Raw genomic sequence first — 27611 nt, forward strand, 5'->3', positions numbered from 1 at the left:
ATCTGGGCTGTAAGGTAGATTTCACAGCAATTACTGACAGAAATATTCCAAACCTTCCTTTGTAACGTGTGAAAAACGTGCCACAGCGTTGTCATGATGTCTGGAGACCTCTCTTTTGAGCCATGTTTTTGATTTGTGTTTTGTTGAGTTGGGAAAAAAAAGGAGATCATATGGGACTAGATCTGGGCTATAAGGTAGATTTCACAGCAATTACTAACAGAAATATTCCAAACCTTCCTTTGTAACGTGTAAAAACGTGCCACAGCGTTGTCATGATGTCTGGAGACCTCTCTTTTGAGCCATGTTTTTGATTCGTGTTTTGTTTTATCAGTGCTGTTAGAATAGACGCCAGAATCATCAGAAATTGTTAAGAAGCATAAAAACTTTTATTGGTATTTTTGAACTCAAAATTTTTATTTGCTAGGGCCTTACAGTTGAAGTTATTATGTTTAATTTCTGGTGAAGGGTTTTCTTTTTTTATAAAATTCCTATCCCTTTGCCTAGACTGGCTATTTAGTTTTCTGACTAACAGTTTTTATTTTCGACTCTTTGTGTCGAAGATTTTAGGAAAGAAGAGGTTTTATTCCCGATGTTTTTTAATCCTCTATGTATACTACGTAAATGACCGTATTCTTTTTGTCAATATTGTCAGACAGATTTATTTTAAAACTTACGAAGGAAAATTCCAATGTAAATAGGGATTTAGACAGTTGAATCCCCAACTTAAATTTTAAGTATTGTTATTGGTTTTAAAAGGTTTACCTCATACTGAGCAATAAATATCCGACTCTAAAAGTGAATTTTATGTATGATAATTTATTCAGCTTTCATTTGATTAAAAGACATAGATGGCTGGGGGGACATTCGTGCTTCTTTTAAAAGGTAATTATATATACGACAGACCTGTTTTGTATGAACATTTCTTCTTCTTTTTTTTCTGTATCTATTATATGTCAGAAAAGAAGAGGCAGGTTTTTGAACTGTTTCACAGGTACGGCACATCTGTTAGGTATGAATACGTCTGCATTTTTCCTGCACCTGTTATATGTCAGAAAGGAAGAGACAGCTTTTTGAGCCCAGGGTAATGGCGCCAATTTCCTTTCTGTTCAATATGCTCTCTACCAGCAAGAAGAGGCAGTTTTTCAAAATCAGGGCAATGACCTCTTTTCATTTCTCTTCGATTCTATGTTTTAGTTTTCGTTGTTTGCGTTTTGACTCCATTTCCTCTTTATTGGCAAGAAGAGGCAGCTTTTCGAACTCAGGGTAACAAGCCCATTTTCCTTTTTATTTGATTCCATGCTCCTGTTTTTGTTCTTTGTGTTTAACGGATGTAACAAACAGTTATGAATGAGTATTTCTGCGTTTTTCCTTCATATGTATCGAAAAAGAAGAGACAAGTTTTTAAGATCAGAAAAATAACGTCATTTTCCTTTCTACTCGATTTTCTCTCTACCGGCAAGAAGAGGCTGCTTTTCGAACTCAGAGTAAAAAATCTATTTTCATTTTTATTCGAGTCCATGTTTCTGTTTTATTTGTTGCGTTTAACGGATAAAACAAACCAGTTTGGAATGAATAATCCTGTTTTTTCCTCAATTTCTTCTGCGTCAGAAAAGAAGAGGCAGCTTTTTAAGATCAGAAAAATTATGCCATTTTCTTTTCTGCTCGATTTCCTCTCTACCGGCAAGAAGAGCCAGCTTTTCTAACTCTGAGTAAAAACCTATTTTCATTTCTATTCGAGTCTCTGTTTCTGTTTTTGTTGTTGCGTTTAACGGATATAACAAATCAGTTTGGAATGAATATTTATGTGTTTTTCTCTGAATCTGTGGTGTGTAGTAAAGAAGAGGCAGCTGTTAGATGCCTAGATGATGGACTAGAAGTTTGAGGTTCAATTATCGAAAGATTCTATACAGTCAGTGCTTCAAAATTGAATTCAGTCAATGCTTTAAACAAAATTGAAATCAAAAAGCGATATTGCAAAAACAATAATCTAGTTTTTGGTCTAGCTTGGTCATTGATTACTTTATCGTACAAATTCTGGTTGGTGCAGATGTGGCAATTCTCTAGTTGATGTCGATGAACTCTTCTCTTAGAAAATTGTTACAAAATCAATAAGAATTACTTCAGGTTATGATTACGAAAAATATTCGTAGAGCACTGTTTTATTGTGCCTCCTAGCTAATTTTTAAATAATGAGGAGTCGTAATAGTTTTATTGTTTTAAGTAAATTTTTTTCTTAATGTTCTTTTTTTGTTATTTTAAGGGAAAGGAGAAGAAAAGTTCATCGTGGAGAATGAAACGTTCACCGTAAACAAGGCTCGATTTCTTCGTTCAGAATATTCTTTTGGCAATGAGGAAAATACAACCTTTTATGTTTATGTCTATGGCTTCAATTCACCTCTTTGGATCCAGGTAGTAAATATTTTTATACGCTATGACATGTGTTGTTTTTCATTCCTCTCTTTCTCTCTCCCTTCCTCTTTTACTCTCTTTTTAGGACTCTCTTTTTACTCTCTTTACTCTCTTTCTTACTTTTTCTCTCTTTTTAGGTTTATCAAGGTAATATGTGGAAAAAGAGAGAAAGAGTAAGAGAGAGAGGAGGGAAGGAGGGAGAGAGAGAGAGAGAGAGAAGTCAGCGTTCTTTTGGCAGTAATATAGTATATTATCTGTGCATGTACAAGAGAGAAATAAATTGTCCTTAGGATATTATCCTTGAAAACATGATTAAGTTTTCTTATCATTTCGATGCTACGAGCAATCTTGGCAGAAGATTGCCAAGATCCTCCCTCTCTTCTTCTCTCTCTCTTACTCTTTCTCTTTTTTTCTCTCTCATACCATATCTTTATACTCAATAGCCTTATGTGGGATCTCCTTCCTTTTCCTATAGGGATAATATCCTGTATGACATCTGTAATTATTTTTATTGATTTTTTTTTCATTTACTTGCCTTGATTCTGATTTAATCTATTATAACAATTACATTAATGGCACCATGACGTAGATAATAAACTGTGGTTTATCTGTACAGTCTCGACAATTTTATTCAAAAAACAAAATAGAAATAATATAAAGTCATTTCCGTATTCTGCTAACCTTTTGCGTTTTCAAGTTGTGGCATTGAAAGTGTTCCAATCTTCTAATATAGCTTACTATTTTATAAAAAAAAATATCAAAAATGGGATTTTCTAAGGCCAAACGAAAAGACTAAAAAAAAAGTGGATGTTTTGGGAGGATAACCGCCTGTCTTCTTCAGTACGAACAGAAAAATTTTCAAGGAAAATGACAAAAAAAAAGGCAGAGACTCAACGTGAAAAAACAAACGAATAAAAAGTGAAAATTAAAAGATGAATAAAACTCATTAAAATCCAAAATTAGAACCAAAAAGTTTACACCAAAGGTGGGTGAGCTACTCACCAATACTCATGACTAGCAAAAAATCTAAAGATTTTAAGCTACTCCCGAAGGATTCTAGTAAATGACTGGTTGGTGAAAAAATTTATTGAAAGCTAAAATTAGAACCAAAAAGCTAACACCAAAGATGAGTTACTCATTAATACCCATGACGGAGTTTCCTTCAGTGATGATGTTTGTAAAACCTGCAGAGAGATTCGCGCTACGCTGAATCAAAAAAAGAAAGAATTGAAGGATAAAGGTTTTGTTGCATAGATCCCACCCACGGTACTACCCACATTTTGCTACATAGACCAAGACGGAGTGAAACAAAAAAAGAAGTGGTATAACGTCCCACCAGTCGAATAAATTGTATTTTTTTTTGTTTTTGTTTTTTTTGTCATTATTAGTGATTTGTTAGGATTTGTTCATAATAGTCATTATATAAATGCGCAAATATGTGTTGGTGTGCGCACATTGTTGCCAAAATGTGCGTGTTCTCTGTTGAATGAGAAAGAATGAACATACTTCCACCGAAACGTAATGGAATTCTCCGACGTGTGCGGTTGTTATATGTGCTTAGCTTAGTTTTCTTTTTTGAGTGGTCTTTTATTAAAATGCTGATTAACTGGAGTGAGGCTTTTTTGTTGATTTATGATATTGAGTTTACATAATTTACCTGATCTTGCAAGCAGAACTAGAATGTTAGAGGAAAATCCTTTTGATATACTGGAATGCATGAGGGATGTGAAGGATGATGAAGCAGTAATTTTGGAAGATAGCTCGAAAAACAAGTATTCATTTATGGATGATTCTATCCCCGGATGCAGTAATGTACGTTTTTCTAGTTTTAACTGCAGAGGTTTACTTAGTAGCATTGAGTTCATAAATGACGTAATTAATAAAAATAAAATTGAAGCTTTAGCGGTAAACGAAACTTTCTTAAATGATAGGAATATTAATGATGTAATGTTTCTTGATTATGATTTTGTTGATGAGAGTAGAAAACACCATCAGCATGGTGGATTAGGATTTATCAGAAGAAAAGAGTTAAAATCGAAAATAAGACGAGACTTAATGATTTGGAATGTAGAAATGATTTTTGAAACGTGTATTCTGGAATGTGAAGTTAATAAAAAATCAACAATTATGATATCTTTATATCGCCCACCTTCCGGAAGCATAGATCAATTTTTGATGCAATTTGAAATTCTATTAAAAAACAATATCACAAATGGATAAGCAAATATTTATTTTTGGTGATTTCAACCTAGACCTAATGAAAATTCAAGCAAAGCAAAATGATTCGAAGATAAGAGAATTTTAAAAACTATTGCTTTGTCAAGGACTGCTCCCATCATGTCTGATTCCAACTCGAATAGATGATAATGGAGCAACATTAATTGATAATATTTTTTCTAATAGTATTTGTTTTTCAACTTTTGTCATATTAAACGATATTTCAGATCACGGTGTGATAATTTCTGAATTTAATTTGGCCGGATCTAAAAAAAAATAAACGTAATGGAAAAACAGATCGTATAATAAATGATGATTCAATTGCGCGTTTAATTATTAAGCTAGGAGATATATATTGGAAGGAAGTAGTCAGTACTGAGGATGCAAACAAGGCATTGGAAATGTTTTCTAAATCATTTAATGATGTGTATAATGATATATGTCCGAAAGTTAAAAGGAAAACACCCAAGTCGATGCCACAAAAACCATGGATATCCCCGAGACTGTTAAAATGTATTAATGAAAAAAAATAGACTATACAAAATTAAATGCAACTATCCGTCTGATGAAAACATCCAGAATTTCAAATTGGACAAAAATACTCTGACTAGAACTTTGAGAGAAAGTGAAAGAAATTATTATGAGAAGGAAATATCTTCAGCTGCGTCCCAGCAGAAAGTGTGGGAAATCTTGCGTGATAAATTAAATAAAAATAAACCAAGAGCAATACCGACTTTTCTTAATAATGGAAATGACGCTAATGAATCAACTGAAAGAAAGGATATCGCAGAATTATCTGCTAAGCATTTCAGTAAAATTGGTGAAGATTTGATTAGAGATCTTTTGGATGAGTCATCAGATTATACACAATTTTTGCCCCAAAACGAAGATAAATCATTGTATATGCTACCAGTATCATTTGATGAATACCAAAAAGCTATTAGTGATTTAAAGAGAGGAAATTTGGCTTCAGAAGATGATATATCGACAAATCTTTTAAAGAAAATGTCAGGAGTAATGTACGAACCTCTGAACATGTGCAAACATGTTATAAATACGAGCATAAAAAAGGTGTCTTCCCTGATCTTCTGAATAAGGCCAAAATAATCCCTATATTTAAAAAAGGCAAGGCTCAAGATCCCAATAATTACCGTCCTATTGCACTCCTTTCCCCACTGGCTAAAGTTTTTGAAAAAATAATGAAGTATAGACTTGCATCATTTCTGGAAAAGATCAATTTTTTTTTCGAAGTTCAAGTTTGGTTTTTTTAAAGATAGATCACAGAAGATGCCGTCGCCGCAACACATATTTTCATTAATGATGCTTTAGATGATGATTGTTTAGCAGCTACATTGTTTTTTTATATTAAGAAAGCTTTCGACACTTTAAATCACGAAATTCTATTTAAAAAACTTGAAAATACGGGAATAAGAGGAGTACCTTTAAAATTAATCAAATCATATTTGCACAATCGAAGGTTTGTGGTAGATATTGATGGTAAATATTCGTCTGAGACATCGAATAATAATATCGGTGTACCACAAGGTTCAATTTTAGGACCTCTATTATTTTTAATATATATATAAATGATCTCCCTAAATCTCCTCCTGAAATGCATTAACAATTATTTTTGTGGATGATACTGCAGCAAGTTTAAAAGCACCAACATTAGATGCACTGAAAGAAAAACTGATTGAAGTTGCAAAATCCATCACAAATTGGTTCCAAATTAACAAACTTGTCCCTAATTTTGTTAAAACAGAATTTATTATTTGTGGAAGATCAAATCAAAAGTTGAAAAATATTTCTCTGAATAAAATTACCATTGATCTTATTCATGAAATCAGAAGAGAATACACAGCAAAATATTTAGGTATCGTTTTTGACCCTACCATGAATTTCAAAACACATATTTCGTTGTTGAGACTAGAATTATTAAGAAATATAGGTTTGCTCCACCGACTAAAATTTTTATTCTCATATAAGGTTCTAAGAATCCTATATTTTTGCCTAATTGATGCACACCTCCAATATTGCTCAGCTATATTTTTCCTGACTTTTAAATCACATATTAAACCACTACAAACCCTGCAAAACAAAGCTATTCGAATTCTCGATAAGTTTTTACAACACACGAGGAGTTCACGTACTTCCTACACGTACTTCTTACCTGTTTCTAGACACAATGACTCTTACACAGAAATCTCACCTGCTATTATCTAGTTGGTTTTTTAAGACTCAACATGTACATAATTTCTTTTTTGACCAGAATTTACTGGCCAAAACATCAAAATTCACTGATAACTAGATGTGTTAACCCGTATAAACTACCTCTGGTGAAAAATGAAAGATCCCGTTTCAACCTCCGGTATATGATCCCATCAATAGCCAACAAATATTGAATAAATAAATTTGCTGAGTTACCAAAAGGATCTTTCAAGAGACTATTAAAAAGTTATGTAATGGAATCTGCTTGCAAAAACGGTTGGTTTTTTTTTTGTTTTTTTGGCCTCGCTCCACTTACTCTACCTGAAATACTCTCATTAAAGATACTGTTTTTTTGTTTTGTTTTTCTTATTGATGAAATAGTGGTTCATTTTTTGTTTGTTCCGTATCAATGAGGATTGTTAAATTTTGTTTATATGTCTTTCCCAGTAGTCGAGCTTGTCTCTCCATTTGGGCAAGTTGAAGATTTTGATGAATATGAATTTTTGAATAAATGAAGATATTTATTTATTTATTACTAGTAAGAAATCCAAAAACTTTAGACTACTCTCGAAGGATTCTAGCAAATGACTGGTTGGTGAAAAAATTTTATTGAAAGCCAACATTAGAACCAAAAAGCTAACACCAAAGGTGAGTTACTCATTAATACCCATGACTCGCAAGAAATCCAAAAACTTTAGACTACTCTCGAAGGATTCTAGTAAATGACTGTTTGGTGGAAAAAATTTATCAAAAGCCAAAATTAGAACCAAAACCCTAACACCAAAGGGGAGTTACTCACCATTACCCATGACTAGCAAAAAATCCAAAAACTTTAGACTGCTCCCAAAAACTTTTAGAGAGAGAGAATTATTTTTTTTTAAATACAAAAACAATAAAAAAAAGAAAAATTTGCCAAAAAGCCTTATATGGATTCCACTAAAAAACCCTAAAACAATATTTCGGTTTTCTCAAAAAAGAAGGGACCTTAGGGACCATTGTTTTGGTATTTATGATTTATATATATATATATATATATATATATATATATATATATATATACTAGCTGTTGGGGTGGCGCTTCGCGCCACCCCAACACCTAGTTGGTGGGGGCGCTTCGCGCCCCCCCCAAGCCCCCCCGCGCGCGTAAGTCGTTACGCGCCATAATAGTTACGCGCCATTGTAGTTGTGTCCCTATGTCCCACCTGTGAATATAGATAGATATATATATATGGTTTTAACTACGTAAAACTTGCGAATATACAACATTCTTTGCTGTCCCATTGTCTTTGCATATAAATAGATTGTCAGGTTTACCGACTCTTGAACATGCAACATATAATATCCCGGTGTCCCGGTCTGTATATACATTCGTTTTTTAGTTTATTTTTTCTCCTTTATTTTTTTCCTTTTTTTTTCTTTTTTAGCTTATTTAGATTTTTAGATTTTTTAGTTTTTTTATTAGTTTTTAGTTTTTTTTTCTTTTTAGTTTTTTTGTCCCGGTCGTCATTTATATCCCCCTGTTTCCCCCGGTGTCCCCGTTGTAGTTGTGTCCCTGTGTCCCGGTCGTCATTTATATTCCCTGTGTCCCGGTCGTCATTTGTATCCCGGTGTACCGGTCTGTATATACATTCGTTTTTTAGTTTTGTTTTTCTCCTTTATTTTTTTCCTTTTTTTTTCTTTTTTAGTTTATTTAGATTTTTAGATTTTTTAGTTTTTTTATTAGTTTTTAGTTTTTTTTTCTTTTTAGTTTTTTTGTAGTTTTTACCTTCTTTTTAGTTTTGTTAATTTTTTTTTTACTTGTGTCCTGGTCGTCATTTATACTCCCTGTGTCCCGGTGCTTTGTTGATTGCTAATCGAACATTCCTTTTGTCCTGGTCGCTTTCTCTTTGAGTGTCGTCATTTATTTTTTTCTTTTTTAGTTCTTTTAGTTTTTACCTTTTTTAGTTTTTTTTAGTTTTTAGTTTTTTTAGTTTTTTACCTTTTTTTAGTTTTTTTAGTTTTTTTAGTTTTTTAGCTTTTTTATTTTTTTTATTAGTTTTTAGTTTTTTTGTAGTTTTTGCCTTTTTTTTAGTTTTTTTAGTTTTTTAGCTTTTTTATTAGTTTTTAGTTTTTTTTTATTAGTTTTTAGTTTTTTTTGTAGTTTTTGCCTTTTTTTAGTTTTTTCAGTTTTGACGTCACCTGATCCAGTTTTTTCAGGTGACGTCACCTGATCCACGATCCACAGATCCACAGACAACTTATTTTTATATATATAGATAGTTTTTTTTTTTTACTTATGTCCTGGTCGTCATTTATACTCCCTGTGTCCCGGTGCTTTGTTGATTGCTAATCGAACATTCCTTTTGTCCTGGTCGCTTTCTCTTTGAGTGTCGTCATTTATTAGTTTTTTCCTTTTTTTTTTTTAGTTTTTTATTGGTTTTTACCTTTATTTTAGCTTATTTTTCAGTTTTTTCCTTTTTTTTAGTTTTTTTTTATTTTTTATTTTTTTTAGTTTTTTACCTTTTTTTAGTTTTTTTAGTTTTTTTAGTTTTTTAGCTTTTTTACTTTTTTTATTAGTTTTTAGTTTTTTTTTGTAGTTTTTGCCTTTTTTTAGTTTTTTCAGTTTTTTTTTAGTTTTTTATTGGTTTTTACCTTTATAGTTTTTTTAGTTTTTTAGCTTTTTTATTTTTTTTATTAGTTTTTAGTTTTTTTTTTGTAGTTTTTGCCTTTTTTTAGTTTTTTCAGTTTTGACGTCACCTAATCCAGTTTTTTCAGGTGACGTCACCTGACACATCCATCCATCCATCCATCCACAGACAACTTATTTTTATATATATAGATAGATATATATATATATATATATATATATATATATATATATATATATATATATATAATATATATATATATATATATATATATATATATATATATATATATATATATATATATATATATATATATATATATATACTAGCTGTTGGGGTGGCGCTTCGCGCCACCCCAACACCTAGTTGGTGGGGGCGCTTCGCGCCCCCCCCAAGCCCCCCCGCGCGCGTAAGTCGTTACGCGCCATAATAGTTACGCGCCATTGTAGTTGTGTCCCTATGTCCCACCTGTGAATATAGATAGATATATATATATGGTTTTAACTACGTAAAACTTGCGAATATACAACATTCTTTGCTGTCCCATTGTCTTTGCATATAAATAGATTGTCAGGTTTACCGACTCTTGAACATGCAACATATAATGGTCCATGGGAAAACAATCTGTATTCAGATCTATACCTCATGATTCTAATGATTGCCCTTGAGCTTTGTTGATGGTGATTGCTAATCGACCATTCCCTGTCCCGGTGTCCCGGTCGTCATTTACATCCCCCTGTTTCCCCCGGTGTCCCCGTTGTAGTTGTGTCCCTGTGTCCCGGTCGTCATTTATATTCCCTGTGTCCCGGTCGTCATTTGTATCCCGGTGTCCCGGTCTGTATATACATTCGTTTTTTAGTTTTGTTTTTCTCCTTTATTTTTTTCCTTTTTTTTCTTTTTTAGTTTATTTAGATTTTTAGATTTTTTAGTTTTTTTATTAGTTTTTAGTTTTTTTTTCTTTTTAGTTTTTTTGTAGTTTTTACCTTCTTTTTAGTTTTGTTAATTTTTTTTTTTTACTTATGTCCTGGTCGTCATTTATACTCCCTGTGTCCCGGTGCTTTGTTGATTGCTAATCGAACATTCCTTTTGTCCTGGTCGCTTTCTCTTTGAGTGTCGTCATTTATTAGTTTTTTCCTTTTTTTCTTTTTAGTTTTTTATTGGTTTTTACCTTTATTTTAGCTTATTTTTCAGTTTTTTCCTTTTTTTTAGTTTTTTTTTATTTTTTATTTTTTTTAGTTTTTTACCTTTTTTTAGTTTTTTTAGTTTTTTTAGTTTTTTAGCTTTTTTACTTTTTTTTATTAGTTTTTAGTTTTTTTTTGTAGTTTTTGCCTTTTTTTAGTTTTTTCAGTTTTTTTTTTAGTTTTTTATTGGTTTTTACCTTTATAGTTTTTTTAGTTTTTTAGCTTTTTTTTTTATTAGTTTTTAGTTTTTTTTGTAGTTTTTGCCTTTTTTTAGTTTTTTCAGTTTTGACGTCACCTGATCCAGTTTTTTCAGGTGACGTCACCTGATCCACACATCCACAGACAGACAACTTATTTTTATATATATAGATAGATATATATATAAATATACTAGCTGTTGGGGTGGCGCTTCGCGCCACCCCAACACCTAGTTGGTGGGGGCGCTTCGCGCCCCCCCCAAGCCCCCCCGCGCGCGTAAGTCGTTACGCGCCATAATAGTTACGCGCCATTGTAGTTGTGTCCCTATGTCCCACCTGTGAATATAGATAGATATATATATATGGTTTTAACTACGTAAAACTTGCGAATATACAACATTCTTTGCTGTCCCATTGTCTTTGCATATAAATAGATTGTCAGGTTTACCGACTCTTGAACATGCAACATATAATGGTCCATGGGAAAACAATCTGTATTCAGATCTATACCTCATGATTCTAATGATTGCCCTTGAGCTTTGTTGATGGTGATTGCTAATCGACCATTCCCTGTCCCGGTGTCCCGGTCGTCATTTACATCCCCCTGTTTCCCCCGGTGTCCCCGTTGTAGTTGTGTCCCTGTGTCCCGGTCGTCATTTATATTCCCTGTGTCCCGGGTCCCGGTCGTCATGTATCCCGGTGTCCCGGTCTGTATATACATTCGTTTTTTAGTTTTGTTTTTCTCCTTTATTTTTTTCCTTTTTTTTCTTTTTTAGCTTATTTAGATTTTTAGATTTTTTAGTTTTTTTATTAGTTTTTAGTTTTTTTTTCTTTTTAGTTTTTTTGTCCCGGTCGTCATTTATATCCCCCTGTTTCCCCCGGTGTCCCCGTTGTAGTTGTGTCCCTGTGTCCCGGTCGTCATTTATATTCCCTGTGTCCCGGTCGTCATTTGTATCCCGGTGTACCGGTCTGTATATACATTCGTTTTTTAGTTTTGTTTTTCTCCTTTATTTTTTTCCTTTTTTTTCTTTTTTAGTTTATTTAGATTTTTAGATTTTTTAGTTTTTTTATTAGTTTTTAGTTTTTTTTTCTTTTTAGTTTTTTGTAGTTTTTACCTTCTTTTTAGTTTTGTTAATTTTTTTTTTTACTTGTGTCCTGGTCGTCATTTATACTCCCTGTGTCCCGGTGCTTTGTTGATTGCTAATCGAACATTCCTTTTGTCCTGGTCGCTTTCTCTTTGAGTGTCGTCATTTATTTTTTTCTTTTTTAGTTCTTTTAGTTTTTACCTTTTTTAGTTTTTTTTAGTTTTTAGTTTTTTTAGTTTTTTACCTTTTTTTAGTTTTTTTAGTTTTTTTAGTTTTTTAGCTTTTTTATTTTTTTTATTAGTTTTTAGTTTTTTTGTAGTTTTTGCCTTTTTTTTAGTTTTTTTAGTTTTTTAGCTTTTTTATTAGTTTTTAGTTTTTTTTGTAGTTTTTGCCTTTTTTTAGTTTTTTTAGTTTTTTAGCTTTTTTATTTTTTTTATTAGTTTTTAGTTTTTTTTGTAGTTTTTGCCTTTTTTTAGTTTTTTCAGTTTTGACGTCACCTGATCCAGTTTTTTCAGGTGACGTCACCTGATCCACGATCCACAGATCCACAGACAACTTATTTTTATATATATAGATAGTTTTTTTTTTTTTACTTATGTCCTGGTCGTCATTTATACTCCCTGTGTCCCGGTGCTTTGTTGATTGCTAATCGAACATTCCTTTTGTCCTGGTCGCTTTCTCTTTGAGTGTCGTCATTTATTAGTTTTTTCCTTTTTTTTTTAGTTTTTTATTGGTTTTTACCTTTATTTTAGCTTATTTTTCAGTTTTTTCCTTTTTTTTAGTTTTTTTTTATTTTTTATTTTTTTTAGTTTTTTACCTTTTTTTAGTTTTTTTAGTTTTTTTAGTTTTTTAGCTTTTTTACTTTTTTTATTAGTTTTTAGTTTTTTTTTGTAGTTTTTGCCTTTTTTTAGTTTTTTCAGTTTTTTTTTTAGTTTTTTATTGGTTTTTACCTTTATAGTTTTTTTAGTTTTTTAGCTTTTTTATTTTTTTTATTAGTTTTTAGTTTTTTTTGTAGTTTTTTCAGTTTTGACGTCACCTGATCCAGTTTTTTCAGGTGACGTCACCTGACACATCCATCCACACATCCACAGACAGACAACTTATTTTTATATATATAGAAGATAGATATATATATATATATATATATATATATATATATATATATATATATATATATATATATATATATATATATATATATATATATATATATATATATATATATATATATATATATATATATATATATAAATCATAAATACCAAAACAATGATCCCTAAGGTCCCTTCTTTTTTGAGAAAACCGAAATATGAGTCACTTGTTTTTTAAGTGAATAGTCGCTTATTCTCTTATAAGAGGTTTTTTTCTTTATTTGTTTTTTTGTTGTTTTTTTTTCCCACAAATCTGAAGGTTTCAATCTTTTTTTCATCAGTTTTATGGCAGTCGAACGATTTGATAATTCTTCTGGGTCTCCTCTTCTAAAAAACAAACATTTTTTTTTAATTACATATGGTAGATTTCTCAAGCAAAAGCTTGCTTACCAAAGGACCAGATTTATTGGTTCCAGGTACCTACACAAGACCTTTTTCTGTGAGAGGAATCGAATTTTTCCAGGGTGACAACTTCAAAAAAAAGGACTCATACGGAAAACCTAAGAAAAATTGTAAACATATTTATAAAGAAAAAAAATATTTTATAAAAAACTGTAAATATTGTGGCCTGGTTTGGTGTCTAGAATAGAATAATGCCCATTGATTTACTTTCTTTTTTATAGGTATCTTTCAGTCAGCATGCAAAGTTGGATTTGTTACAGTTTTTCATAACATTTAGCACTTGTTTCTTGACTCTTTTGATTTTGGCTGCAGTACTCTGGAAAATCAAGCAGCGTTGGGACATCCGTGCACGAAGAAGGGTAAGTGTATATTTCGGCGTGCACTCTAAGCTTCTTCCTTTTCTTCTTCTTCGAAGCCTAATAGTTGAAGAAGCTTACTTTCATCTTCTTTTTCCTATAGTGCTACTCTTAGAGTATGAACAATGATACTCTAAGCTTCTGCCCTCATCTTATTCTTGTTTTAAATTCTTATGAATAAACTTGAGACGTTTCATTTCTTATAACGAGCCACTATTTGTTATAAACATTCTCCTTAGCAAATTGTGTTTCTTCTTATAGTTTCACTCCTAATAGTGGCAAAAATATAACTAAATACACTCTTAGAAAAAGTTGAAATTACACTTTTTTCTTTTATTTATTTATATACTTCGTTTATTCGTTTTATTTATTTTTTTATTTAATTTTCTTATATATTTCTTCTTCTTTTTTCTCATTGAGCGAATGTAGAAAAGACAGGATCTACAAAACAAAAGGAAGGAGAATAAACTGGTACAAAAATAAAATAAAGATCAATAAAATATGATCAATAAAAATAATAAAGTATTTAGACAAAGTGCTTACAGGTGTTAGGGGGGGGGGCGGCTCCCCTTTCATTACAGAAAGATGCTGAAGGTGAACTGGTAGACGAAATTGACGTGCTTAGATGTATTGATAAGAGGTTGGGGAGATCCTACAAAAGTATAAATTATCCAAAGAACCCTGTGTGTGTTGTTGGGTTATACGGAGTAATATCGGTAGTGCAAATGTTTCGCCAAAAATTGATGTTTGACCTGTGTCTTATGTGTCTGTATAAGAACAGCAACTTTATTTGGAGGCATAGGACCAAACATGCTCTCATTTCCAAGAAAGAACAATTTTTACGTTAACAATGAGCAACTTGCATAATTTGCAGCCCCTGTCCCAGGGGCTGCGTGGGGAGGGTGTCAACCGAGAGACATAGGTTTTTGACCTATTCACTATTTTGAACAAAATGATTATCTTAAAATTTTGATCAGATGCTTTTCGGGGAAAAGTCGTGGGAGGGGTTGGATTCCCTTCGATTGCTTTTGACTCTTGAAAAGGGCACTAGAACTTCCTATTTCTAATCGAATGACCCCCTCTAAAGTTTATACAGCCCCCCACTTCCATAGAAACCTTATATGTTAACAATGGCCAACTGCCATTACTTACAGTGTTTGTCCCAGGGGTTGGGGTTGTCAACTCCAGAGGCATAGTTTTTTCACCTCTTGACCATTTGGAATAAAATGGCTTTCAAAATTTTAATCGGGTGCATTAGGGGGGAAGAGGGTGTGAGGGGAGGGGGCTGGCTGCCCTCCAATCACTTTGACTTAAAAAGGACACTAAAACTTCTGATATCCAATCGAATTGCCCCCTCCGGAGTTTATGCGACCACCCCTTCCATATGAAGTGAAAACAGAATGATTCTTCTGGAAAACAAAATATAATAGGTTGAAGCCTTATGATCCTTTACTATAAGCAACACTAAAGCGTTGCTATTGATTTATTATCAATATTCGCTGCAGTAAACATATTTTCTTTCATTTTTGTTTTTTTTCTAGACTTTTTGTAGAAATGGAAGAGATGGATAATCGTCCATTTGCTCTATTTACTGCCGAAATAATTGATACAGGGCCAAAAAATACAAATAGGAAAATCATATCAACCTGTACCGTATATTGTCAGTCGTTAGCCTTTAGTCTTTTTTTTTCGTTGAAATTCTAATTTAGAGACTCGATAACTGTTTATAGACCGTTCTGCACTTATAACGACATAAATTACAACGATTTTATGTGTTTTTCTTCTAGCGACTTTTCGTAGAAATGGAACAGATGGCGAGTCGTCCATTTTCTCAAGTTTGTGTCGAAATAATTGATGCAAGACCGAAAAAGAATAAAAAGCGAAATCGTAGCAACCCTGGACCGGCAGATGAAGCTCCTAGTGATAACTTTAAACATGAAAGTGCACCTAAACCAGTGGAAATAAATTCTAGTGAAGGAAGGAATAAAATCCCCAATGATCTGACTGCTGTAGATTGTGAGAATGTAGCTGTAGTTGAAGCTGTAAATAATACATTAAATGATTTGACTATTACAGGAAGTGGTAGTTGTGGTGGAGAATTTAGGCAGAGTGTTTTACACAGGAGAAGAAAAAAGGTAAGGCCTTTGACACATTTAAATTGATTAGATTCATTATTTAGATTTTAAATTAGTATAAAAGCTCTTATTTGACACTTAAGATTAGAAGTTCGAAATGAAATTATCCAAAGAAAAGATGGTTAATTCCTCAAAATTACTATTTAGTACTTGTTGTTATTAAATACTAAATATATAACAAAGATTACTATCTCCACGGTCATACTGGAACACATTTTCTGTGCTAAAAGTAGGAATAACAACAACAAAAAATCTGGGTAAGTTTCTGCATAATAATTAACACATAATATAACGCTTCTGGATTTCATTTTCTTTTCAGATAGTTCTAATGCTTATCCTGTAAAACTAATTAATGTGGCTGATCTATTTGATAAATATTTACTTTTCAAAATTAAGCAATGTTGTTTAAAAGACTCATTAAATTTTCGACAAAAGGAATATCCTGGACATTAGGTGTCTCTTATTATTTCGCTATAATTGTAATTTACAGTAAGGTCCTATCTATCCTTTATATCCTCGTAATAGCCAGATTCTCTTTTTTTCTATTCTCCTTTTTTCTTCTCTTTTGTTAGTTTTTTTCTCTCTATCGAGTAGCTGTATGTATATCTGTGCAGCAATATCTTTGGTGCAGTTTAAAAATTTATCTAATTCCAGCATGGTCCTTTTTTCCCCATATGGGATGATTGTAGTCTTATTAAAAGAGTTTGATGATTGTTGTATGTTGACTAGTCCTCCTTTTTTCTTCTCCTTTCTCTTTAAGGCTATTGTCTCCTTCTCCTTTGTTAGCCTTTTCTCTCTCTATCGAATAGTCGTATGTATATCTGTTTAGCGAGATCTTCGGTACAGTTTAAAAATGATAGTATGCCACTAATCCGGGTAGTTGAAATTTTTTCCCAATATGGGATGGTTGTAGTCAGTCTAAAAGAGTTTGCTGATTGTTGTCTATTGATTAATTCTCCTGAGAACGTCTGCCATATGTTAGCTAAAATGAATATATTTTTTTCATAACATTTCGAATGAAAGTTATTTGACGGTTACACATGCTGTTTCTACCAGGATGGCTTTATAAATACTTCTGTCTATAGATTTCCTCTTGAAGGTCATTAATAGACAATTACTTGAGGTGTTTCTCTTATCGGCCAAAGTCAGGTTGAGAATTACATCAGTCAAGAAGTCAGGAAGTTTTTCTTTGACATGGAGAATAAAGCCCAGACTTGTAGAATGGCTACTAGATTGACTAAGGGGGTTTCGCAAGACTGCAGAAGGGTACAAACGTAGGGCTTGATTTTGCAAAAGCTCGAGTAGATCTTATTATATTAATATGAACCAAAACTGGGAAACAAAGTAGTATGTGTTTACATGCACTTCCTTGAGCCATAGAAGCTGCAAACATTTCTATTCTATTGAAAAAATTTTTTATTTAAATACATTTAACATGCCCATTTTAGGAATAATTTCTTTGAAAACAATGATTCATGTTGTTATTTTTTTTAAGTGATAAGAACTTGAGTTTTAGCTGCTAACTCTGAAGCATGGTTTTGCAAATGAATCTTTCATGAATGGATCCATAACCCAAATTTGACTCCAGAGATATGATCTAAGTCCCCACCTTTTCAGTAATTGGTTCCCGCATTTTGCAAACACTCAAGGTATCTGCGAGTCTTTATTAACAGAAAGTTCTTTATTTAAATCAACTTCTTGTAGCCAGACTTGGTGTTTGTATCAGTGTCCTAGAAACTAATTTTGTATGAATGCAGCCGTGTATCCATTTTGACAAGTTTGATTAGTCTTTGAAAATCGTGATTGTACCTATATCTATGCGGTTTTGGTGCTCTTTACATTGGTTTGAATGAACCTATTTTTTCAGGCCAAGATATTGCCTTTAGCATTAGAGCCATTACAAGGTAACGAAACGGCGCTTGTTTCGCTCCTAGTCCGTCTTCCATGTGGGGGGAATAAATACTCACCAGCTGGACAACCAGGTATTTCTATGAAAAATCTTTTTTTTTTTCCTTGTTTTTTTTTTCATTCTGTCGCTTGTATCACTCTTGCTTTGTATTCCACGTGGAGAAAATAAATAGTCATCAACTAGAAAACCAGGCATTTCTTACTATGCTGGACCTCTAATTCTTTCTTTATTTTTCTTCTTGATGCTACGACAATGATTTATTTTACTTTTGTATATTTTTTTATTTTAAGTAGAAAAAAGTGTCTGTTTTTTGGACAAGAAATTGTGCTACGTTGCTAGAGGATACCAGAAGTTCATGCTCGCTATTGAAATTACAGAAATTAGCTTGAATTGAAATTTTTTCTTGTTATTTTTTATGCAATTCAGTGTAATATCTATGTCAATTTTCAATTCAGTGTCAATTTTCTAAGGGGAAAAATTGTTTGTTTTTGTTGTTTCTTTATTTTTCTTTTCGTAACATAATAATGATTAAAGGACAAACAGTTCTTATTATGCTTTTTGTATAAGAAATAATGATCTGAAGGGTCAGGAATTTACGCATGAATTTATTTCAGGGAGGAGGAGACGCTGTATAAAGCATATAAAAAGTGAATGACGTAAAAATATAGGAAATGGAATTTTTTTTTATTGGGCCAACATTTTTTTGTTTTTATCGGGTTTTCGTAAAGTTTAAAAAATTATTTCGTGTCAAATGTTTTATATCAATTTTGAACGACTATAAAACTTTGGTAGTAGGATAAAAGCCACAAAGTTGTTCCAAAAGAATATTCTTTTTTCAAGCTACATGTGGAAATGCCTGTCAATCTTATCAAACTGAGAAAAGACAAAATTCAATTAGATATTTGACACAGTAATTAAAGCTGAAATATAAACAAGAAGAGCAGAGGTGGTTCTGGCCTCTCTCTTGCGCCAAATTACTTTAATTGTTATTATTTAATTATTTTCATTTATTAACTGCACCCTTTACTTTATTAATAAAATTTAAAAAATTGCAAAATGATTATAACCGTTGATTATAATGATTATAATTTATTTAAGATTTTGCGCCCCAAAAATGTTTGCGCCCAGGACAAGTGCCCCTCTGTCTCTCCCTTAAAACCACCTCTGAAGAAGGGAGAACCTGTCTTCTCCCTTTTTTTTCAACAAAGAAAAAAAATCATAAGAAATTAAAAAACGCTGCTTCATCACGTGCTTTTGAATTATTTTCTCGAGAAATTCAAGAAGTTCTCTCGTGGAATAGATTAACCAGGCAATACTTTTTTTTCTCTGTCTGTTTTTTAGTTCAATTCTAAATTAAACCGATGAAGATACAATATGATAGTAACCTTAATTGAATTAAACCAGATGCTATCCAGGTATGGGCATTTTGTACGTGTGTGTGTGTGTGTGTTTTTGTTGTTTTTTTTCTCGAAGGAAACGAAACTGGGTTATTGAATGTTAGTCGATTCATGACATAATAAACGGGTAAATGTTTTCCCGGAGAATCCATGGTAAAGTTTAATAAAATGAATTCCTTCGCCATATTTACACAACTTTTTGATTATTGAAAGGCTGGATGAGTGAATGGATAGTTTTTTTTTTCAGTGAATATTGCTTGCAGTGGTGTCTGTCCACAAAAATTTAGGGGGGGGGGTGTATTTTTTCAAAATCTAGAGGTGCTAGTTTTGTCCATATTTGTCATTGAAAATACAAAAAGAAAGTTTTCATAATCTATTAGACGAGGAAGCAAAAAATACTGCGAGAGGGTCAATGATACCCCATGCCCCCTCCAGTTGATGCCACTGATATCTTGGCCGCCCAAAATCAAAACACATTCTCTGAAAAGTTATATGTATTCTGAAACATTTGTGTAATCGTGTGATGCATTTTCCTCTTTTCTACTTAAATTTTTAGTTGTTTGTTAGATCCACTGTTTAGTAGATCGTTAGGTCTATTTTACTAGATTTTAAGTAGACTGCGTGCTATCTTTTAACTACCTCACTCGCTAATTAATATCATAATCACTTTGGGCTAGTAGATATGATCCTTGATCCTTAGATCAATCTCTTCTTGATATGTAGTGGCAATTGGCAATCCTATTTTTTAAAGATTTAAAGGATCGTAAATGTATTCATTTCCGTCAGTCTTTTTGTTAAGTTTCTTAGCTTCTGCTTTATATGGGGTTTTACTAGCTTTGGAACACTTTTACATTTATGTACATATATCTGCGATATGATGTATATTAAAATGTCTAGAGGTGGCAGTGAGTTGTCAAACCTAAAAACATAAAAAAAACATGAAAACAGTGGAAATATTATAGAGGGAATTACAAAAATTTAAATGTAGAAGATGCTGATGCCTGATGTTCTACTTTTCCCTGTGGTACTGACATGCTTTGTTATTATTTCCTATTTTTTTTTCAGATCTTCCAACTACTATTGCTCAAAACACGCTTTTTTGTATTTTTTTTCTTTTTTCTTTCTTACTGTGTTTTAATTTTAATCAGCACACATGATCTAAAGGGATTTTCTCACAGTTTTGGTTTTATACTGGAGTTGGACGATTTAAATCGAAAAATCAGCCCCTTGTTAATTTCATCCCCTTCTCCATTGACAATCTCCTGTTTTCCCCCTTAAGTATTGGATTTACTTGAAGTTATCTCTGTGTAATCTTAGACTTCTTCCTAATTTGTTTGAATTGGTCAGTAAGTCTTGCGGAAGAAAGAGAAATAATTTATTGCTAAAGTTAAATTGTTTAAATAAATTTATATGTAAAAAATTGTATTGGAAAATGGTATAACATAATTGCTAGGCTTCCGTCCGTACATCTTGAAAGAAAACGGAAACAATTTTTTTTAAGTCTTGGACATAATTATCTTTTATCCCAAAAGCACTAAATAGAAACTTCATCTTCTATCTTTTAGAGATTTCATTTCACGATGATGATCTAACGACTATTAGATCATTATAAAATCAATTAATATTAATTAATTATTAAAAAAAATTATAAAATATTAATAAATCAATAAATTTGGCTCCTTAGTTTAAAGGTGTATTGTATATAATTTCAGGTTTGGCACTAGCAACAGCGAATGTCGTTTTGGGCTGTCATAGCTACCAGCAAGTTAGTAGCAGTAGTAAAGGAATTTCCAAGTGTAAAACTAACGAAACTAGGATTTAATTCTTTTTCTTCTACTTTACGGAGTCTCTCATCAGAAAGGATCTGATCTTCCAATGTTACTAATCCAACTTTATAGTTTTAATTGTCTATTTAGTAGACAAATATTGAGATATGCAAGGCTGACTTTTTTCTAGCCGACGTGATGTCGTCAATTTTATTGATCGTCAATGTTGTCGTCAATTTTATTTTTGCGTTTTTGTAGTTTCTTTGAGCGAAAGTATTTATTTTAGATATTGAGAAGTTTAGTTGATTAAGTCGATAAAGCAAATAATTGATAAATTTCAAAAGGAAAATAGACTTCTCGTATTCCAAATGACGTGAGATAAGTCCAAGATTTTTTTTTTATGTTTGTTTATGTGTTTCAGCAGAGAGAATGGGCTTAAGTACCATTTAGTGGAAACTTCATCAAATTGTCTTCTGAGAAAAAAAGCATTAGACAGTGCTTTGTTTGGACCTTGGCCAAATGAACTTTTTTTCCTTATTTCTGTCATTAAATCAGTTTTTAGGGAATATTCTCTAATCGTACAAATTTGAAATAAAGTACTTTAATGCAAAAATCTAAAATAATAAAAACAGTTGATTGGGAGCTTTGTTGCTATTGCTTTAAATTCGCTCAGTTATAGTTCGTTGTGGTAGCGGTAATTTGAAACATAGTCGTACATTGAAAAACAATACAACAGAAAAGTGAAATAGGTAAATGATGTTACGGGATAAAGAAAAGTAGTAATTTTCATGAGATTTTGTGTAAGAGCTATATAAGGGCAAGGTTTAGCCGAAGGCCAAACTGAGACGAGACTGATTGGGTCAAAGTGATGAATTCCGTTTATTGTTTATGGGAGATGTAAAACTAGTAACGACTTTCGAGCTCTTCTTTTACCTGTCGATACTAACTAGTTATACCAATAAGGAAAATTTGTCCTGGACTTTAAGACAAAATAATCAAATTGCTAGTGTAAAAAGATTTAGTTATCCCGAGAATGAGAAAAAGGCTATTATTGTAAGTGAGAAAAGAAAAAAATGCAGCATTTTTGAAAAATCAGAAAGCTCTAAAATTCTTCACAGTCAAATGGAATGGTGTGAAACAGTAATTTATATGATTGTTTCGTTTTGTCAGGTGTTGTTGGGAGTTCTTGTAAAACATCATAATAACAAACACAATTTTTCACATCGCCTTTTCCATTACTGATATATTTTTTCTACTATTATCAAAAAAGACCATAGCAGCTTTAGGACACACTGTCCGGATATGATTTTAAATTTGGTGATATGTGTTTGTTTTTACCTAATTTATTTATTGACGTTGAATCTATTCTGAACTGTACTTAATGTCAAAATATCAAGGGACTATTTAATTTCATGAATTAGTTTACTCCTCATAAGGGGGTATAATTCTGATATTGTCAATTGTCTTAGGTCTATGTGCACCAAGACTTGACACTTCTTTGTTCTTTCTTCTTTATAGATTGGTACAAAGAATATGGGTAACCTTAAAAAGTGGAAACTATCCCTAGTGCCGGCAAAATAAAACCATCAACGTCATCTAGTGTATGGTCACATTGGCATTTTTTCAAGCTTCGTAATCATTTTTCTGTCAGGGACTGAGGTCAGACACTTATTGCTACACTAATTTTACCAACTACCCAAATGAAATTAAATTTTTTTATTTTTACACTAAAAAAAAGAAAAAATGCCAAGTGTCGCCGAACACTAGATGGCCTTGAGTGGGTTTTTCGCCGATACTAGCGCTAGTTTCTACTCTTATAAGTTGCCCAGACGTTTTTGGATGGATAGTTACTGTTGCCTAAGGGAATCCTTGATACCCTATGACTTTGGAAGCTGCAGCATATTTTGTATTTATACCTTGTTTATTCAATGACCCAAGACCCATGTTTCACCCCTCTCCCAAAATCTCGAGCCTTTCCTGTGGTTTCTTTAATTTTCTTTATAATTTGTCTTTTTTTTCTTTTTTTATTACAATCTTCGGTGTTTATATCGTCTTCTTATTGGGGTATTTTCAGGATTGTATTTACCGTGTAAAATACGGGGGTATTTTCTATTACTACTGGGCTCTTGTAATAGAGTAACTTACTTCTGATTGAATCGTTTTCTATCTCACAAACTTGTGTCTCGGATCTAAACTATATCTTTCCAGAGTATGCTATACGTTTAAGATTTATTGCTCGAGATTTAGTATTTAAATTAATGTGACCTTATCTTTTTAATTTTGAAATGGATTATTCACATCAACAACATCAATAGCGACAACAAATGACATCACCAAAGCATTATACTTATCTAAAAAAAATCTTAAGTGTCGATATTTCGCCTTTGTCAAAAAAGGATTAAATTTAATATTAAAAAATGTTAAAAAGTTAAAAAATGGATTGCTGGATATGAATTATTCCCATCAATAGTGACAACAAATGACGTCACCAAAGCATCATACTTATTCAAAAAAAAATTTAATTGTCGAGATTTCACATTTGTTAAATTTAGCACGTCTTCCATATTGATTAGACCCTCTTGGGTATGCTATGAGTTTACTCGTTGTTTCCTTTTCATGTTTTTTTTTTTTCGCAAATGAGACGGGGTTATTGGTTTGTAGGCAAAGGATATGCTGTAAATAGAATATACCGAGCAGGGTGGAGGGAGAAGCGTGTGAAGCTATTTTTGCTTCGAGTGAATTAGCGCTTCTATGAGTTTTTAGTAGTAGTAGTAGTAGTAGTATATGAATTTAAAATTCGTGAGTGAGAAATTGGTGATAGTAGTGGACTTTTGTGTTCTTTTTGTATATTTTATCGAATTTGACAGTATTTTAGTCTGAAGACGGATTTAAGCATTCAGTATTTATGTATTATGCGTTTTTGTAATTGTTATTTGTCGAAGAGGTTTTGATTTTTCTTTTATGTATCTATGTAACACAAATATTCCCGAATTTCCCTTATTTTCCCCCCACTAGGCTGTTCCCTTTAGTTATGTTCCAGAATATTGTTCCTGCATTTTTGGTTTAAAACAAGAACAGTCTCTACAAATTATCGTATGTATGCACATAGAGGGAAAATGGAATTCTATTCCACCAGACTTAAGCTCTATCGCAATAAAAAAAGTAAAGCATATTTGTGTTTGTTAATCTATGCTTTTAACTGCTGAAATTCTGCTTTAACTTATTATTCGTAGCTTTTTAATTCAAATTCTTTTATTTCTCGGCTTAATTTCTTTCTTTTTTTTTCTTTTTTTTCTTTCTTTAATTGTTATAAATATTAAAAAAAAAAATACTTGTTCCACAAATGAAATTAAAGAGCGACATCAAAATTTTAAGGGATCAGAAAATATTCTATATAAGAGGGGATAACCCCCCCCCCCCCGCCCTCCAAGTATGCTATTGGTATTAAAATTTTAATTTTATAGAAATTAATTATCCTCTCCAGCATGATTAATGCTTGTATTCTTTAATCTCATTTTATTCCTCTTTACTCTCAGCGCGTTTTTGTTTCATTTCTGTACTTTTGTGTTTAATATCATGTACATGACTCTCTGAAATTTGAAAGTGGCTACAAACCCTCATCTACTGTTTCGAGATTTATAAGCATCTACAGAAAATACCTCAATTTAAGATTATCCCCCGGGGGGTCTCTAATGGTAAAAACAAATTTTTGAATAATAGTTTTGACGTTTTGTTAATGGTTGTTATTGAGGCAAATTCAGCTCTTGAGGTATGCCCCAACGCTTCAAATCTCTCCTAATCCCATTCCCTTCTCTGCAGACAATCAAATGAATATAATATTTTATGTTAGGCTTAAAAATATTTCTTGAGTACGATGGAAGCCGTTACTTTATTTTGCTTGTATTGCATATTTGTTTACTATCCTTTTTTGCATGGTATATGTCCAAATGTAAATTATGCGAAGGTCTTGAGAAGGCTTGTCAATCCTACTTTGACTAATTTCTGTTCGTTTTGAGTTTGACTGTTATTTATTAAATAACTGAAAGTAAGGAGCGACATTAAAACTTAAAACCAACAGAAATTATTCCGTATATGAAAGAAAATGCAAAAAACATAATAAATAAGCTTTCATCAAACTTCTTTTGGAGGCCCTCGTATTTTTTGTCTCATTCCAAACGATCAGAATTGTATTGCATATTTGTTGACAATCCTTTTTTGCATGGTATAGGTCCAAAATATGCTTCTGAAAGATGGAAGGCTAGAGTTAAACTCTTTTCTTCCCTCGTCCAATAATACCTGAAGCTCTTCTTGTTGAAAAATATAAAATTTTGAACTAAAAATAAATTTTTTGAGGTTTCAGGCTCCCAGAAAATGCCAAAATTGCCGCATTTCAGGGGTGCAATTTTTTAATTGCTCTAAGGACCCTTGAGTTTTCCTTTTCTGTTTGAATTGGTCATTTCCAGTATTCTATTACTGCTATTTGAATGCATCTGCTACTGAGGAGAAATAACACGTATTGTTGACCATCTCTCTTGCCAAAAACTGTGGAATTTCGTGTATTTGTTGGTAGGAGTTTCAACCTCCACTTCAGGCTCTCAGACATGTTGAATTTAATGAGATAATTTTCATTGAGATCGTATCCTTTTTTGTTATATTTTATCCCTTTTGTAAAACGCTTAAACATCTTGAGTGGTAATTGTAAAAGTTATGAATTTGACATATTTGCAATAAGTTTTGGTTACTGCTCTTTTTTTAGAGTTATTGTTACTATCAGTACATGTCACTCTTTCCATATAGTTCGTAACCACAAACGGTCGATTACATTAAACTCATGAAAAATTAACGCTTTATAAAATTTGTTGATTGTATGTTTTCTTTTATTACTCAGAGGTTTGCTCTCTATGACTCTACTGAGGTACTTTCCTGATGTTTTGTCGTTCTTCAGTTTGTATTCACGATTTCTCGTTATAAATTGAACAGTTTTGCCATTGGTGGATCCAGGGGTGATCGACTACTCCCCCCTTGGTTTGAGTTTAGCTTCACTTACATTTCTATCAACACGTTGTCCGCAAAAGAGGTTATCGTCTGACAGTCTCCTCCCTTCCCCTAGACCCCTTCCCCGTGTTTACCTTGATTTTTCGTCATTTTCACCCCCATATATGCTAATATTGTCAAAAGAGGAAAATTCATTTAAAATCTAAGCGTTGAATAAAAAGATGGTCATCAAACTCCTACCAAGCTACCCCACTTCAAAAATTCAAGGTCCGCCACTGATTTCTCTGAACTTGGATTAAATGAGCTCTAAGACTTGACCAAAGTTCTTCAGGTTATCATTTGAACTAGGTCAGACGAAATCTGAAGAGAATGTAGATGTGTACGAAAGAATTGGCGTTATTTTTATATTGAAAGTTCATTAGAGTACCTAAAATCAAGGGCAGACTAGTGTAAATATGTAGCGAAATCATACGAGACATATGTTGGAATAAATCGTGGGTTAGCTGAGTGATTATTGAAGAGATTTTGGAGAATTCCAAAAAGATGTTTGTTTAAATCAGATGTCTGTTAGGCTACTTTTCAATCGGTTTGTTGGGTCTGTTATTGTTTGACACTGAAAATTGGAGAGAGATTATAAAGAATGATTTTTAGAAAAGGAAAGTTTGCATTCACGATTTCTCGTCATAAATTGAACAGTTTTGCCATTGGTGGATCCAGGGGTGATGTACCACTCCCCCCTTGGTTTGAGTTTAGCTTCACTTACATTTCTATGAACACATTGTCCGCAAAGAAGGTTGTCGTCTGACAGCCTCCTACTATTTAAAGGAAATCTCATGGGAGGGGGTAAAGACTGAGACTGTGAATGGATTGGGGCACAGGAGGAGCGTTCGCAGCTGTGGTACTTTGATGGCTTGGTGCCGCTGTGAGTTGTTGATGATAGTAGATGTTATATTACGATGTCGATATTACTAAATAAAAAAAAAAAAATACTATTTTGACGCTATAGCAGCTGATGTTGTCGCTTCTCGAACTATCACGGTAAATTCTACTTTCTTTAAATTAGACTTCACTAGCCGTATTTTTGTAAGGATCTCCCGGTTGTATTCGCAGGTTGGAAGGGCATTTTTAGGTAGACAAAATATAGCTTTCTAGAACTTATTATTCCCATCGCATTATATGACTGTTTTAAGAATTTGGTTGTCCCAACACGATAGTTTTTTCTCAATATTGTGGAAATAGGAATGCGGTATTAATCTATAATTTTATCCAAATAGTATGGTGAACTAATAAGTGATAAAACTCGTTTTCGTGTCTAAGTGGAATGAAACAACTACCGCCATCTTTTGAAAATCAAAATTAAAGAAAAATATTTGTTGGATTTGTTCATTTTTATTTTTGGTCGATATCAGATCAAAGATAAAAGAACCACTTATGCCAAAATGGCTCAATAAGTTTTTCTGATTACAACTGTTTCTAACTAGTAAATGCTCTGCACAACAACCAAGCCCTGGATATTTTATAATCAATAAAAATATTGCTTTAAAAAATGAATCCTTTAGAAAAAGGATTTACAACA

The 27611-nt window shown here is 32.3% G+C and overlaps 1 protein-coding gene across 2 annotated transcripts in view; it reads left to right on the forward strand.

The window, feature by feature from the left end:
* The window catches only part of LOC136024955 (attractin-like), a 114594-nt gene extending 90236 nt beyond the window's left edge, over nucleotides 1-24358 (forward strand). For both annotated transcript variants that reach the window (XM_065700550.1, XM_065700551.1), the window contains 5 exons: nucleotides 2261-2409; nucleotides 13699-13836; nucleotides 15621-15968; nucleotides 17836-17950; nucleotides 20987-24358. In XM_065700550.1, coding sequence (XP_065556622.1) covers nucleotides 2261-2409; nucleotides 13699-13836; nucleotides 15621-15968; nucleotides 17836-17950; nucleotides 20987-21096 — 860 coding nt within the window. In that variant the 3' untranslated portion in view covers nucleotides 21097-24358. The remainder of the gene's footprint in view (nucleotides 1-2260; nucleotides 2410-13698; nucleotides 13837-15620; nucleotides 15969-17835; nucleotides 17951-20986) is intronic.
* Nucleotides 24359-27611: the final 3253 nt, after the last annotated feature.

The sequence above is a fragment of the Artemia franciscana genome, chromosome 3 (genome assembly GCF_032884065.1).
Source record: "Artemia franciscana chromosome 3, ASM3288406v1, whole genome shotgun sequence".
Classification (NCBI taxonomy): Eukaryota; Metazoa; Arthropoda; class Branchiopoda; order Anostraca; family Artemiidae; genus Artemia; species Artemia franciscana.